Source organism: Microcebus murinus, chromosome X, assembly GCF_040939455.1.
Source record: "Microcebus murinus isolate Inina chromosome X, M.murinus_Inina_mat1.0, whole genome shotgun sequence".
Lineage (NCBI taxonomy): Eukaryota > Metazoa > Chordata > Mammalia > Primates > Cheirogaleidae > Microcebus > Microcebus murinus.
In genome coordinates this window covers 107,055,663-107,071,867 of record NC_134136.1, presented here as the reverse complement: position 1 = coordinate 107,071,867, position 16,205 = coordinate 107,055,663, and the positions used below count along the sequence as shown (strand labels likewise).

General features: G+C 33.3%; 1 protein-coding gene across 9 annotated transcripts in view; it reads left to right on the top strand.

Moving 5' to 3' along the window:
* Positions 1 to 16,205, top strand: part of DMD (dystrophin) — a 2,109,452-nt gene that overhangs the window by 668,107 nt on the left and 1,425,140 nt on the right. For all 9 annotated transcript variants that reach the window (XM_012756891.3, XM_012756894.3, XM_012756895.3 and 6 more), the window contains one exon: positions 1,266 to 1,416. In XM_012756891.3, the coding sequence (XP_012612345.1) occupies positions 1,266 to 1,416 (151 nt within the window). The remainder of the gene's footprint in view (positions 1 to 1,265; positions 1,417 to 16,205) is intronic.

Below are 16,205 nucleotides of genomic sequence, written 5' to 3'. Positions count from 1 at the left end.
TGGTAAATCTGAAGCTGTTCAAAAAAGTTTTATTTAAAAAACACTCAGTTATGTGTGTGTAAATGTGCTGATTAATGGAAAATTCTGGTAACAATTTCAGAGTCATAATAATTCCTAATTCAAATTATGTCTTTTTAAGATCAGTGTTCATTATATTATGGTTTTGAAAAATGCTTGAAACATGACTTTCATAAAGACTATTTACCTTAAAATGTGTATTAACACTTAGGATTTGCATCTCAAATTTTGGATGGATTAGCGAATGGACCTCAATTTGTATTTTCATCTTAAATGTAAAGTTGTGTGATTAACTGGCAAGGTGTTATACTATGTCCCTGATGCTGGTTATTTAATTGAGAAGGTTTGAGAACTTGGTTTTTGGGCTTATAGATGGGCTGTGAACCTAGGCCTTTGTATTACCCAGCCTGCTATTTTCTACATCTTCGGGGAAAAAAAATACCTTTTCACTTATCTATTTCTGCATATCAAATGACTTCAAATTTAGTGGCTTAAAATAAAAATTTATAAATTCATTGTGATTCTGTAGATCAAAACTACAAGCGAATTTCAGCTAGATTTTTTTTCTACTCACAGTGATATAGCTGGGGTCATTCCTTGGCCTTCACTGAGCTAGAAGCTCACTTCTCAGATAGCATTTGATCCTCCAAGGTCACTCTTACTTGGTCTTGAATCCATCAGTAATCTAGCCTGGCCTTCATTACAGTGTGGAATCTGGGCTTCAAGATAGAGAATTCATGTGCTGCTGGTTCCTTAACAGCCTACATTGGAACTGATAAAGTATCATATTATGCCACATTCTATTGGTCAAAACAAGTCTCGAGGCCAGACCATATTCATGGTGATGGGAAGTAGACCTCATCTCTTGATACGAAGAGTGACAAGTGATGTTAAACAATAACACATACTAAAGTAATGGCAGTATGAAAACCAATTGCCAAGATGTACTACTAACTCAATTATCAGAGATGATTTGCACTTCAGTTAGCACATTCACATTTACTTGGCTATGGGAAACTTTCTAGTGATCAGGATGTTAACTTATAAATCTGAAAAAGAATAGCTTCAGGGGCGATTGATAGTGGGCTTTACTTACATTTTTCTTAATGTCCATCAGATGCCAAAAAAAAAAAAATGTATGCATGATGTAAATTATAAAGTCTGCTATTTTACCTAGTTGTATATTTGGTAATAATAAGTAAAAGTGCTTTAATAGAGGCAATAATAGACTTCTTTAAACTTTCCAGTTTACATAAAGTTTTAATGGATCTTCAGAATCAGAAACTAAAAGAATTAAATGACTGGCTAACAAAAACAGAAGAGAGAACAAGGAAAATGGAGGAAGAGCCCCTTGGACCTGATCTTGAAGACCTAAAACGCCAAGTACAACAACATAAGGTTAGTATATTGTATGCTGCATGCTTTCTACTAGAAAACAAAATCTATGTGTATATGTAATACACAGATGTCATGGTTCACAAGAAAGAATTAAAGCTTCAAATTAGCAATACTTTAAAATTATTTTATCTAAGAGATTTTTGTAATCTTTGTTGCTGTGCTTTGAATAAGTTCCCTCCAAATTCAGCTGTTGATAATGTGATAGTATTAAGAAGTGGGTTCATTAAAGAGTGATTAGGCCAGCAAGGCTACCCTTTTCTGAATGGGATTAAGGTTTTTATAAAAGAGACTTTAGGTAGCCTTTGGCTATCTCTTGCCTTTCCACCTTTCACCATGTGAAGACACTGCAATAAAGCCCTCAGTAGATGCTGGCACCTTGATCTTCGATTTCTCAGCTTCCAGAACCGTGAAAAATAAATTTCTATTCTTTACAAATTACCCAGTTTCCAGTATTTTTGTAAGAGCAGCACAAACTAGTCTAAGAAATTCTTTTTCCAAATGAAACATAAACTAGGATTTTCATATTTAAAAAAATCAAACATATTCCTGGAAGAGAACAGTGTACCAGTGTACTGTATGTAATTTATTAAAATTGTGCTTTCATAGAAGAGAGCTTCTGCAGGGATTACCTGGAATACAAGTTTAAATAATAAGAGTAAGGCTTTTTTTTTTTTTACATATTTTTACTTTCAATTCATAATACCTTTTAGCAGGGCAAGCATGATGAAAAATTAGAATCTGTAACATTGCATTACTATAAAATACAAAATCTTCGAATTTTAATATTTCCATCTTACCTGTCTTCAGTTTATTTGTACATTTACAGTTATGCTCCATGGTTGCCAAGGAGCATTTTGTGTTTCTGTGATTGGGATTTCTATAAGAATATTTCTGATCCAAAATTGTGAGGGAACTTCATTCTAATAATCACTCTAAAGTATTAAAACTAGCTCTGAGTTTTATCATTGGAACAGGGACTTGTTCAGTCCATGAGGAGACACACACACAGAAGAAGCATTATGGTGGGTCCATGATTAGTGTTGCCACACTTAGCAAATAAAAATATAAGAAGCCTCATTAAATTGAAATTTCAGATGAACAACAAATAATTTTCTTAGCGTATGTCCCAAATTATTCATTGTTTATCTGAAATTCACATTTTGTTGGATTTCCTTTATTTTCTCCGACTACTCAAGATCTGTGGTTCTTGGATTTACGGCTTTGAATGGGGATATCTGCTCCCTTATCTCATACTACCAAGTCTGCTTTTTGTCCAACTTCATTCTCTTTTTGTATTATAACATTTTATTGGATGTTTTATGGTTCCTCCAGGTAGATAAAACATATATTTCTTTCTAAGTTCTAGAGTTGTTGTTTTTTTTTTTCTTATGTAATGAGCTTTAGGTTTCAATGACAAATGGGGCAGCTCTTGCTGCTATTACCCCCAACAATCCACTGGCCAAGAACTTTAAGGTCATGCATTTAAGGAAAGCTGTAGCTGTGGTAATCCCCATAATACAGCATCAGGAAAAAATATCAACTGTATTATAACTATCATATGGAAATTATGACTATAATAGGTTAATTTTTCACATACATCTCATAAAGAAGTTATAATCCAATGCTAGTTATCTAACTCTACCAGTTTGCCTGCATGGAGCATGCACTATTCTAGTGGACACTGTGCTTGCCCTTTTCCCTTTGGCCCATACTGGAAGTTGCATGCAGACACTTTCTTTATACATCAATGGCTTCTGTCTTGGGACATTTGCTGACATAGGAGCATTTCAGCCAGTTTGAAGGTGGACAGGAAATGGAGTTATTGCCACCAGAGCAGTCTTTAACCAATGAAAGTTGATGGATGAAGCCCACAGAATCTGTGTCCCATGGTGAGACACTTCCAAGATGTGTTCCCCACAGTCTATAAGATTCCCCAGCAAAACTGAGCCCCAGATGTCCACAGGATAACTTGCATGTTCTCATACTCATAATGCCTCATGAAATCACCTCCCAAATGAACTATTTGTTTCTAAATCTTTTGCTCAGGAATTGTTTTTGGAGGAACCTAACTTAACATGACCTTCTGGCCCTGGAAGCCAGCATTCTACTTCCAGCTCTACCACTAACTGAATTTGTGATTTTTCAGAAATCACTTAGTCTCTCAGGTTCTTCATATCATCACTTTGGACATTAAAGTGTTGAGCCAGGTGGTTTCTAGTGTTTCTTCCAGTCATGGTTTTATTGTGTCCAATAGTTTTGGAACAGGAGGTATTTTAGAAAAGGGAGAAATTAGGCCAGTAACACTGAACATCAGAAGGTAGGATGCTGGCACTGGATGCCTGAAATATAAAAAGAAAGCCAGGAAAAAGGGCTCCAAAAGAGAAGCAGAAAATGAATGTTCAGTTGCCATAAGGTTGGATAATTTAGAGTAACTAAGTTACTCTAAGAGGAAAGGTGTTAGCTTGGGATTCTGAACAGACTCTTCATTAAGGTTAGATAGACCATTCAGAATCTTCATTTTCTTACAATTGCCTTGAATGTTTTGTACTTTCCTCTGGAAGATATAAGGTGAATTAAATATAAAGTGTTTGACTAATATTGCCATAAAGTTTGATAGATTGTCCATTACTAGAAAATAAGCTATCTCTGATGAGTATGAAATTGCTTGAATAAAATAATTTGAAACAAATAACAGGATTATATGTAAGTTGATTATATAATATTTTATATCCAGGAATTATTCATATAAAGTACATAAAGAGAATAGAAGGAATTGGTTTACTGGCTCAGAGAATGAGGCCAACTCCTACCTTTAACTATTCAAACACATTTCAAGAAGCATTATTTTTTATCAAATTAAGACAAGGGAACTACTCATAGTCAAGAGAAGGCCTGACCATTGATAATACACTCTCGTATTACATGGAAATAATTTTGGTGAGAAGAACATAACAAAATCAAACAATTCAAAAAAGAGTCAAATTTATTTAAACATGAAACAGGTACAGTAAGTACACATTAAAAGGAATAAGTTTTGTTAGTCTTGCCATCCTTCATAAAATGAAAGAAGGTAAATTTCTTCTTTAGGTAACTGAGTTCAAACTAAAGCCTTATTTAAATAGTCATTGGATCACTTTGTAGCTTCTTATCTCAAGAATTGTAAATCAATAAAAATAAGGAAATTTATCCTTCTGGCAACAAAATACATCAGTAACTTTGGAGTATCCAAAAAGTCACTCTCCCCCTGCTGTATCACCACACTTTTAACCTAATATAATATTTAGATTATTTATTTGTAGCTTTGAATAGATAAATATTAAATCCTTGAGCCATCCCCATTGTTTTTCTGAAAGATGGTTACAAATGGCAAAATTAAAAAAAAAAGGTACAGGCTTCATTGCTGGGAATCGATTTAAATTCTGCTCAGATCAGAGGGCATGCACTCTCTCTCTCAATTGGAGGGCAAGATAAAAATGTTTGCAAATCTTGTAAGTACACCGTGAATATTACAGATATGCTTCTGTATATTTTGTGACAGGACCCTTTGCTATCTCCATTTCAACAGCATTTTATTAGGAGGCAGGCTAGAAATTCAAACACTGAAATGCCATGAAGATAAGTCACTTTTACTGAATCTGACAATTAGGCAATGTAAAGGAATTGATCCTATATTGATGGTTACTATTAAATCTAGCCAAACTGTTAACTCTGGGTAACTGAGAAAAGTTCAGTTGGCTGCACAATTTGGAAGAGATCATTCATTATTTAGCTATTGCTTTGGGGAGAGTATTTAGAGGGTTGCTTTAGATCTGAGGCACCCAAGAGTAATTCTCTCTGGAGAGTGAACAAATAAAACCTCTATTCCCCTGTGAAGAAACAGGTCAGAAATAATTCTAGCTGGTCATATCTGTCTTAAGGGATGGACTTCATTAGTGATATTGATAAGGGATGAAAGGATTTACCTTGAAGGGGTGGTGATACTATTGAGGAGTAAAAGCCTTGAGCTTTCATTAATGGGGAAGAAATTTGCCATTTTAGAAGGCATTTTCATCAAAAGGAAAATATTCAACTCTGGAATCTTTTGTCTCCTGCTATAGTCAGACTGGGACAGAGTTTGAAGTTCAGTTTACTAGCTAGATTTCCAATCCTTTTGAAAGATTTAGACTTTCATTATAGATACATTGTCTTAGTGACAGCTTTATCAAAATCTTTACAAATTATTCAAATTTGCAGATGTAAATGTAACATGTGCACTGTATTCTGGCTCCAGTGAGTGTTCTGTGTTAAACACTGACTAATACAAATTAAATAACCTCTTAGAAGCTCAGACATATATTCTTTCCTTGCAGCTTAGTTAATCTCAAACATTTGGGTTGCCAAGATTGTGAAATATTCTCATCTGGTGACCTTTAAAATGATCTAGATGTTCATGTAACAGGGAAGGTTTAGGTATAATCCTGCCAAAGGATCTGACATTTCATTTCATTCCACTGCATTCTATTCCATATCACTGAACAAACACTCATTAAAGCACATGGTTGCTGTGAAGAATACAGAAACTAATCATATATGGAATCCTTCTCAAGAAGCTCACATTCTAGCACATCAAATAAATTAACAGAAAACATGTGATCATTATACATGGAAAACTAGGGCAAATGGTACAGAGAGTTGAAAATAGTGATTTGTTTTAGCAAAGGAAATAAGGTGGGAAAATGTCTGATATGTCATTTGTTGGATCACGTGTTGTAGTTATAGCACATCAGTGTTATGTTAAATGCTGGAGGATTAAAACCTGGTTGTAGAAATCTTGTATATAAGAATCAGGCATCTGTAGTTATCCTATGAGTAAGAGGGAATCATTATTGATGAGAAATTAAACTAAAGAGAGCAGTAACTTAGGAAAATTTATCTTAATATTTAGGAAGACACATCTTGTAAAATAAATGAGAACACAGAGAAACAGGATGCCAGAAAACATGTTAGGAAGATATTGCAGAAAGTGCATAAAACCTGAATGAAAGCATTATGAATGAAATCATTAATGGCATTTTTGAACAGGTATAAGAAGCATTTTAGAGATCAACAGGGGAACCAACAGGACTAGATTTAGGGAATGAGCGAAGAGCTTGAAATAATAGATTATGAGACAGGGCAATTGGGAGCCCAGAGTTGGAATTAAGAAAATAGGTAATATAAAAGGGAAATGCAATAATTGAGAAGAGGATGAGTGATTCAGGTAAGTCTGAGAATACTATTGAATCAAGCAGCACTTTTAGTGCCTAGCAAGCTCTCTCTCATCTTTAGCAAAATCAAAATTATATAATATTATAATAGTTACTGATATGAAATTTCATTTTATTTCCTATCCTTTGCCCCCATAAGTGCTTAAGAAAAGTTTGATAATTATGGTGGTAAAGATAAACAATATAATCAGAGAAAAATGCTAGATTACAACCAGAGACCCAGACCTCTTCTGTGTTGTTCCAATGCCTAGCAGAGTACTTAGCAAATATAATAATTGATGTTCAGCAAATGTTTTTTGGAACAGAAGTTTAAACAACTCTGACTCATTTTATTACTCAAACAGGCTTCATCATTGCTATCTTTCTGAAAGGGATTTGAAAATTTGACAAATTAAACAATAAAATAATGAGTAGGAACAAGAAAACAACTCATAATAGTAAAGAAAAACCACATCTGTAAAGTGACTTATGAGAAGATATTATGTCTGGTATCTTCTATCTGTCTCTAACTTTTCTTCTTTTCTTCTATCCCAGTTTCACTTCCTTATTCAAATATCTTAATAGTTGTACACTATTGCCTATGAAATTGATTTCTATAGTAATATTCTTTTGACATTAATAAGTGGAAGTTAATGGAAAGAAAATGACACTCCTATAGTCTACATAGAAGTTTGTGCATGATAGTTATAATTTTTTACTCTAGTTGAGAATTCATCTAATTTTTTCAGCAAAATTCTATTAACATGCAACAAATTCCAAGGATAACTTTGCACATTTAGATTATGTTATTATTAAAATGATGATAATAATAAAATCCATACTCGTGATCTTAGTTTTACAAAGCAAGTGATTCTAATTAACAAAGTACTATTTTAATTAGAAGTTACTGAGTGTTGATTCAGTAGCATTGACCAAAATGTCACAGCCTTGTTTTAAAGTACATAAATGCATCTACTCATTATACCTGCCCAAGATCCCCTCATCTTAGAAGTTTAACTTTATTTTTATACTTAATTACTCTAGTAATGATTATTCACTAAAAGTTTTTGGCCTCTGAGTTGGGGTTTAAAGAAAGGAAAATAAAGGACTCTATCACTTATTGAGTTAGTCTCATGTAAAGTGTCTCTATTTTCCAGAACCAGTCCTTTACCAATCAATTTCAGTTATTTTAAATAGGTAATGCAATATTAATCATGTAAATGAATTATTTACCTAGATAAGTAATTTTTTAATGCATTTTAGTGGAAACCTTTTTACAAGAAAGCTCCAACCGATATGGAAACATGAATTTCAAGGCAATAATTTTCTATGACAAATACATTCTTGTATCTTATAAAAAAATGCATGACTATAAATCCAATCCTATGTTAAACATAAGCCACTATCTCTGTCAAAAGAATATAAAATTGTTAACTACAGAATACTATCATTTTATGTTTAATATTTCTGTTATGAACAGAATGATTTCTAGTAGTACAACTGGTAACACTCTATTCAATGGAACTAATGTTAATGTATACTAGATGGCATTTTATATTCTGTTAATAATTAAAGATCTAGGGCATATCTAGTAATAATGAAAACACAAATAAATTGGACATTTTTACATGATGTCCTATAGCTTTGGCACACTGACAATATTTACTATTTGAAAAATACATAATATGATTACCAAGGGTAGTAAAAATAAATACTGATGCTCAGGAGGAGTGTTTCCTTGATTTTTTCCTAGATTTTTTAATCTAGTTGAGAATTCATCTAATTTTTTCAGCAAAATTCTATTAACAAGCAATAGATTCCAAGGATAACTTTGCACATTAGATTATGTTATTGATTATTAAAATGATAATAATAATAAAATCCATACTCGTGATCTTAGTTTTACAAAGCAAGTGATTCTAGCTAACAAAGTACTATTTTAATTAGAAATTACTGAGTGTTGATTCAGTAGCATTGGCCAAAATGTCACAGCCTTGTTTTAAAGTACATCAATGCATCTACATTCATCCTTAGGTTAGCCTAAGAATGAAATGATAAGGTGAAGATGTCAGAGAGAGAAGGAATAAGCATTTCCTTACTATCTACCAACTCTACTAAGCAGTGTGCTAGCTGATTCTAGTGGATTATCTCATTTAACTCCAGTTCTAAACATTTCCTGGAGGGATTTTAATCCTTCATTTTACAGATAAACAAATGTGTTCAAAGAGGTTAAAGAGTTGCCCAAGGGAACTTCAGTAGTAATTGGTAGACTCTGATTTTAACTTTGACCTGTTTGCCTTTGAGCCCAATTTCTCTCCTTCTGAGAGTCCAGTGAATCTTGACTCTACTTGAGATACTAGAAGCTATAGCAAATGCAAAGTGGCAAAGACATTTGGGGATATTGTGGCACTTGGTTTCCTAGGGTTGGGAATATCCTTGTGGAAGAGGCAGAGACTGAGTTTATATATTGATAAGTCTTCAAACTTAGAGTAAGCAGTAGGGAAAGAGGACATGTTAGTGGTGGCTATGCATGAATGCTCAGAGTCAAAATGCTTAAGGAAATGATTTGTCGACATTAATCCTGCATCTCTTTTTTTAAAAAAATAGAGGCAAAATGGACTAAAAAGGAAACAAAGAAGAGCATAGATATGTGATAAGAATGGCAATACTGTCTGAAGAGTAATCAGTAGAACTGGGATAATCAGTAGAACTGAACCTCATCACAACTATTCCAATCAATGCATATCATTTCTCTGTTCTCTACATGAAACCTTCCACCTCAACTCCCTCTCCCAATAATCCTGTTCTCTTCTTTTTCAATATTATTGTCATGCTAATTGGATCTTATTATTTATTAGACATTTTGGTGTTCACTTTAATTTGATTTTAATGGTATAACTATATGTGGAATGTCTGGATGGATGCATGCATGTATTGTAAAAAGAGGGGGGAAAGGCTGGAGATTTGAGGGCTATCATTTAGTGACTAGGATTTTTCCTTCTCACTCCTCTGACTATGCTAATTTTTCAGCATTGTATGACAACAGTAAATCAAGTAGTTTAAGGCTACTCTTGTTAACCTCATGTAAATAATTGGGAAGTTTTTTAAGGATTTAAAACTGATATATTTCTCCAGGCCCTAAAATTTTGCTATAGCTTTAGCACTTCTTTTCCTGAATTTCTAAAACCACATTCTTTTTCTGCGTTTATGACATTATTAGAGGATGGTGGTCAGAATGAATGAGATGAGGGTAAATTGGGTGAATAGTGTTGGGTTCTTGAAGTTTGGTTTAACATCTTTGTGCCTAAATATGGATTTTTAGAACCAACTAGATACTAATATTTATTGAATTTATATTGTGGGCCAGGCAATGTGCTAAGCAATTATACCTTATTCAATATTCCTAACCCCATAAAGAAATAGTTACACTTATTATCCCAAATTTGCAGTTAGGAGGCTGAGGCTTGGTGTGGTTGTAAACCTTCTCAAGTTTGCATGGCTGGTTAATGATGCATCCAGGAATCAAACATAGGAAATCTGATTTCAGATCTTACACCTTTGACTACTGTTATGCTGTCTCCTTATAATCATGCACACTTTTTAGTCAATTTAGTTCATACTATGTCCTTTCCTACTTATATTCTGAAATATGTAGAGGTACATTAATTGTCTGTTTTTAGAATAGTTTTTCATGTTGATTTCCCTTCCTGCTATTGAGAAGTATTTAGTGCTTTTATAACTTTTTGAATCTCTCCATTGAAAAGGTCTTTTAGAACCACCCTTTGGTAGCTTAGGAGTTGGCAGAAACATAAACATTCACTTGTACAAAAAGGTAAAAAACAATGGGTTCTGCTATAAACACTAGTAAAGCTATGCTATCACTTTTAAGTAAATGGATATCAAAATTCTAGGAGAGTCTGTTAGGGAAGCTTGTTTAAAATATTCAGCTAATTTACAACTAAGTTATATACCATAAATAGATCCTCATGAGGAGCTAGACAATAATGTGATCAGCCAGGCTTAGCAAAGTGAATATTCGACTGAAAATAAAATTAGAAGTCATTTCTAGATCATTTCATTCAGGACAGTAGGGGATATAGATCCTGGCCCAGTGCAGAGGTGACGGAAAGAAGGAATTAAGAATGGGCCATAAGTGAAAAGGGAGGGAGAAGGATAATTTGTCTACCTCCCCAACAGTTCCTAAGAAATGCTAAAACTTTTTGATTTGGACTTGAAGCTTTTATTTGAAAAAAATCAATTCATATCCAGATGTATTGCGTTAGCTAATTGATCATTAGTATCAAAGGACTTTTTGTTCCTGAGACAGCTTTTCTAAGATATTACTTTCCAAGATGTTAGACTAATCCCTATTCCTATAAATGTCTGGTTTTATAATATTCTTTGCAAATTTTATATTTGATACAAAATTTGTGCTCATTAGTCTTCCTTTATATGTGCATTTATTTGGCTAAGCTAAAACATTTCTAACTACTTAAACTTAACATTTGTAACTCAACATCTTTCTAATTATATTAATTTTAAAGTGATTTTTCTTTATTTGGAGACAGTAGATGGCCTTAGAATCCATGAAGAACACATGGTCTGTGTTGTTTCTAGATGTGTGTGTGTGTGTGTGTGTGTGTATGTGCGCATAAGTGTGTGTGTAGGACCTATAAGTGTTGGTGATTTCCTATTGCTTAACTGATAAAGTAAGAGGAGGAGTAAAATAAACTGTATAATTAGGTAATTCCTGCCCTTTTCTGTTTATGGTACCTGAGTCCGTACTATAGCCAAAGGAATAGATAAGTAAAACAAAGGCTCACAAGAGCTTAACGGGAACCCAACCTTGTTTTTGTTTTCTTTTATACTACTTTTCTATGAATTATTGCTCTTTACCTCTAAGCATCAAATCCAAAAATTCAGTAGGCTTACATATTTCCATGTCTTTTTTTCCTAAGCATTATTTCACATGTGTGCTAAGAAAAGATAAAATAGCATAGCTAGAGCAAACACTGAGTGACTCTCCAGTGGTGGTTCGAAGTTACTTTTGGAAACCACCTTGTCTTGGGTGAGAGCCAGAAGAATTTAGTACCACTTATGACATTTGAAGAAAGTAGAAGAAAAGCCATGTGTAAATCATAAAATTGGGAACATGTAGTAAGGGAGTAACAAATTTTGGTCAGATCCTTTAACTAAAGAATTATTTAGAAGAAATACAATTATTCACAGAGGTATAACAAAATCTAAGTTTGTCAAATCTAAGCATTTTTGATGTTAAATTTCACTGTTGGCCTTTTCTCTTGTCATAAGGAAAAAATTGTTATTTGACATTAGAGAACAAACATCGCTGACATTTGTATCTACCTAACAATGATATAGAAATTTAATTAGGAGCATGAGAGATTTTTTAATCTGGTAAATGTTACAAAAGCATTTCTTTAATAAAAATAATGAAAATAAATACACAATAAATACCTAGTATGTATGTATACTTGTGTTTATATATTATTTGTAAGGTTTTAATATCAAAAAATGTATTTTAAAAATCATATTATAACATTTTAATTTGAAGGTATGATTTTATGATAGGCAAAAAATTAGTATACTTCTCTGGGGATACATCTATATTTGGAAATAATTTGGCTCATATTTCAGGCTTAATTAGCACATCAACTGTAAATCTCCATTGAATAAATCTAGCTATGAGAAATTCAAATCCATAAGAAGTCAATATTTAACTAAAATTTAATTAAATATAGCTTTATAAAACTTTAGTGTATTTTAAAAAATTAGTAGTCTTGAGAATCCATGTCTTCCCAACACCAATGATCGAGGCCCTTATTCATGGATACCTAGGTTGGCAGAACAATTTAACTTTCTGAACCCATCTTTTTGTATTTGTATTTGGTATTTGCTATTTGTAAGAATCATCTTTTAAAAAAGAGACCCTGGATATTGGACATTTTAAAATCTTTTGTCTATTGCTGATGTTGGAAAGATTAACTAATACTATGACATTCATTAATGTTTGTTTTTGAATTGAGGTCTGAAAAAATAGGAAATATGAATGTAATTTTGCAATAGCTCTGTCTTATAGCTATTGGGTATACTCAGAAAAGTCAGTTTAACATTTTTTAGTTTAATACCTGATGAGGAAAAAAGACATATCATTTTAAAAAGTCATAGAAAAGAAAATATATTAGAAATAGCATTAAGTCAAATGTAACTTATGCTAATCTACTCCCGTGCTGTGTACTCTTCAAGGTAGTAAATCATTGTGGAGAGACTTCCCCCTGTTCCTTTATTTCCCTCTACTCACTAAAAGTCCAAATGGTTCTTGTGTGTGATTTTTAAAGCTATTAACGCACAACTAGATTTAGTAGTACTTTGTGTTAACACTTCTGCAAAAGCATAAAATACAAACTCTTGATCAATATAACAAGAATACCATTTCTTATTATAGAACAAACAGATGAGCAAAACAAAATCCAACATCTAAGTACCAGAGAAAATAAATAGTACATTTGATCACATATGCTTTATACAGAAGCAATCTGAGTTTGGAAATAAGCATTTCATGGATCAAACAATGATTTTCTTATATTTCTTTACTAAAATATATTAAAAGAGTAAAAATAACTATTTCCATGTAAAATGTGGAAAGTATGGCATAATTTCCTAGTTACTTTTAATGTATGTAATTAATATATCATATTGAATGACAGGGAAAAAACTGGCTAAATGTAGGACACTAACTTATGATACATTGGCTACCAAATTATTATTTTAATTATTGTTTTAAAAATTACTGGATGACATATCTAAAGTGTTCTCAGTCCTGGCTTATATAATTCAGAAAACACAGACTCAAGATGACTGTCAAGGACAACTCTGAATGTTAATGTTTCCATTTTCAGCCTCATGGCAGAGTTTTATTAACCAGTGTAAGCTCTGGAATGTCAAAGGCGTGATAGGCAGTATAGACTCCACACACAAAATAGATGCATAGTCATTTTATCCTAAATTGCTTCACTTGAAAATGTAGCGTGAAAATCTAGAGAGAGGAAGTAAAAATAAGTGATTTTATAGTGTTCTAAAATGTTGAGGCTTGAAAGCTAAAAGGCCTAGGATAAAAATGTTCATGCATTTGAGATTATGATTCAGCTACTCTAATAAGTTCCCCTACACCTGCCATAGGGTTTGAATAAATAAGAGCAAGACAGACAGATGCCAAGTGTCATTGTTTTCCAAGTAGGGACATTTGTTTGCCAAAAAGTAACAGGCCATGTCCCAAACCTTTTTCTACTTTTTTTGTGTTATATAACAAAATGTTCTAAGGAAACTATTTGGCTAGAAGTTTTAGATACCTATTCAGAAAAATCCCAGTAATGATTAGAATAACAGGGTAAGGTCTTGGGGGATCTAGAGCTTTCAGGTAGGATGCCTTGGTTCTAAAGCAGCCTCCTCTGTTTACTCCTCTTCTGTTTGCTCTCAATTTATTCATCTGCTCATCCCTGTTTATCTTTAAAAAAAATTAAACCATATTTTAAAAAAGATTAGAAGTACTGTTTGTGACAGCCCCATTTAATTGGTGAAAACAACATTTTCAGAGTCACATTTGTAAGTTAGAAAACTAGGATTTGAATTATTCCGGTTTTATCCCAACATTCAGTTGAGGAAAAGTGGTTATTTTCTGCTGAAGTTGGTATAATTATAATTACACTAAAAATAACTAACTCCTCCTGCTATATTGTATTTATTTATTTATTTTCTTCTTTATTTATTTAGTTTTATCTTTTTCCAGCATATTATGGGAGTACAAATGTTAAGGTTACATATATTTCCCTTGCCCTCCCCTCCCCCCTTGAGTCAGAGCTTCAAGTGTGTCCACACTCATTATGTATTTATATACCTATTCCCCCCACCTGCCAGACACTTGATAGATGTTATTCCTATATGTCTTACTTATGTGTTGATCAGTTAATACCAATTTGCTGGTGAGTACATGTGGTGCTTATTTTTCCATTCTTGGGATACTTCACTTAATAGAATGGGTTCTAGCTCTATCGAGGAATATACAAGAGGTTCTATATCACTGTTGTTTCTTATGGCTGAATAATACTCCATGATATGCATATACCACATTTTATTAATCCACTCATCTATTGATGGGCACTTGGATTGTTTCCACATCTTTGCAATTGTGAATTGTGGTGCTATAAACATTCTAGTGCAGGTGTCTTTTTCAAAGAGTGACTTTTGTTCTTTTGCGTAGATGCACAGTAATGGGATTGCTGGATCAAATGGCAGATCCACTTGTATCACTTTAAGGTATCTCCATATTGCTTTCCACAGAGGTTGAACTCGTGTGCAGTCCCACCAGCAATTTAGGAGTGTTCCCATCTCTCCACATCTACACCAATATTTATTGTTTTGGGACTTGTTAATAAAGGCCATTCTCACTGTAATCTTTTTGCAATCAGGAAGGACCAAATATGATCCGTGTATATATTGTCCTCACCCTGCCCCCCATGGCACCATTTACTTGACAAATGTTTAATGCTCTTTATTTGCTTGGAATATGTAATGAGAAGTACAGAAAATGTCTCTGTTCTAGTGGATCTTATATTCCAATAAGAGACAACAAATGATTAAATTAATAAGTAAGAAAATGTCAAGTAGTGACAATTTTATGGTTTATAAAATAACAGAAGTAAAGAATAACTATAGAACAACTTTAGCTAGCATGCTCAGGAAAAGCCTCTCTGGGTAGGTGACACTGAACATCGAGTCCCAAATGATAAGAAGGAGAGATCATTTAAAGATCTGAGGGAAAAGCAATTCAGGCAAAGAGAATCCCTTGATACATTTGTGGAAGAGAGAGAAAGCAAGTATACATAGTAAAAGCAAGTATACATAGCAAGAAAACATAGTGTGAGAGGTTAAGAATAGTATGCAATTAGAATGGAGAGGTAGGCAGGTGCTAGATCATATAAAGATTTCAGGTAAGGAAGTTCAATTTTCCTTCTTAGTGTGATGGGATTCCACTGTTTTTTTATACAGTGGAATGACATCTGATTTATAGTTTGAGCAGAAGAGAAGGACCCAGTAAAGGAGCTAAAACACAGCACATTAGGTAGGAGGATAATCAGGAGAGGGTGGTGCATGAGGATGCTAAGAATGAAGGAGTGGTCAATTAGGTTAGTAATCAAAATGTCAAGTAAGTTGTTATTAACAGTTGGCTATTGGATTTGCGAACCTGAAAGTTGATAGTGACCTTTACAAGAGATGTTTCAGTGGCAGAGTGGGCAATATGAATAGTAGGGTAAGTGAAAAGGGTAAATGCAGCAAACACAAAGTAAAAACAATATCCAATAGGCGAGTAGAACGATGGATTTGTTGGGTCAAGAGAGTTTGTTCTATTTGTATGTCAATGGAGAACTTCAGTAATTAAAGATCTTGAAGATGTCAAATTTGCTGAACATCATAGCAGAAAATGTGCTTGGAATGGTTCTAGTTTAATAAAAAAATTGCACTACCCAAGATGTGTAAGAAATAAATCAC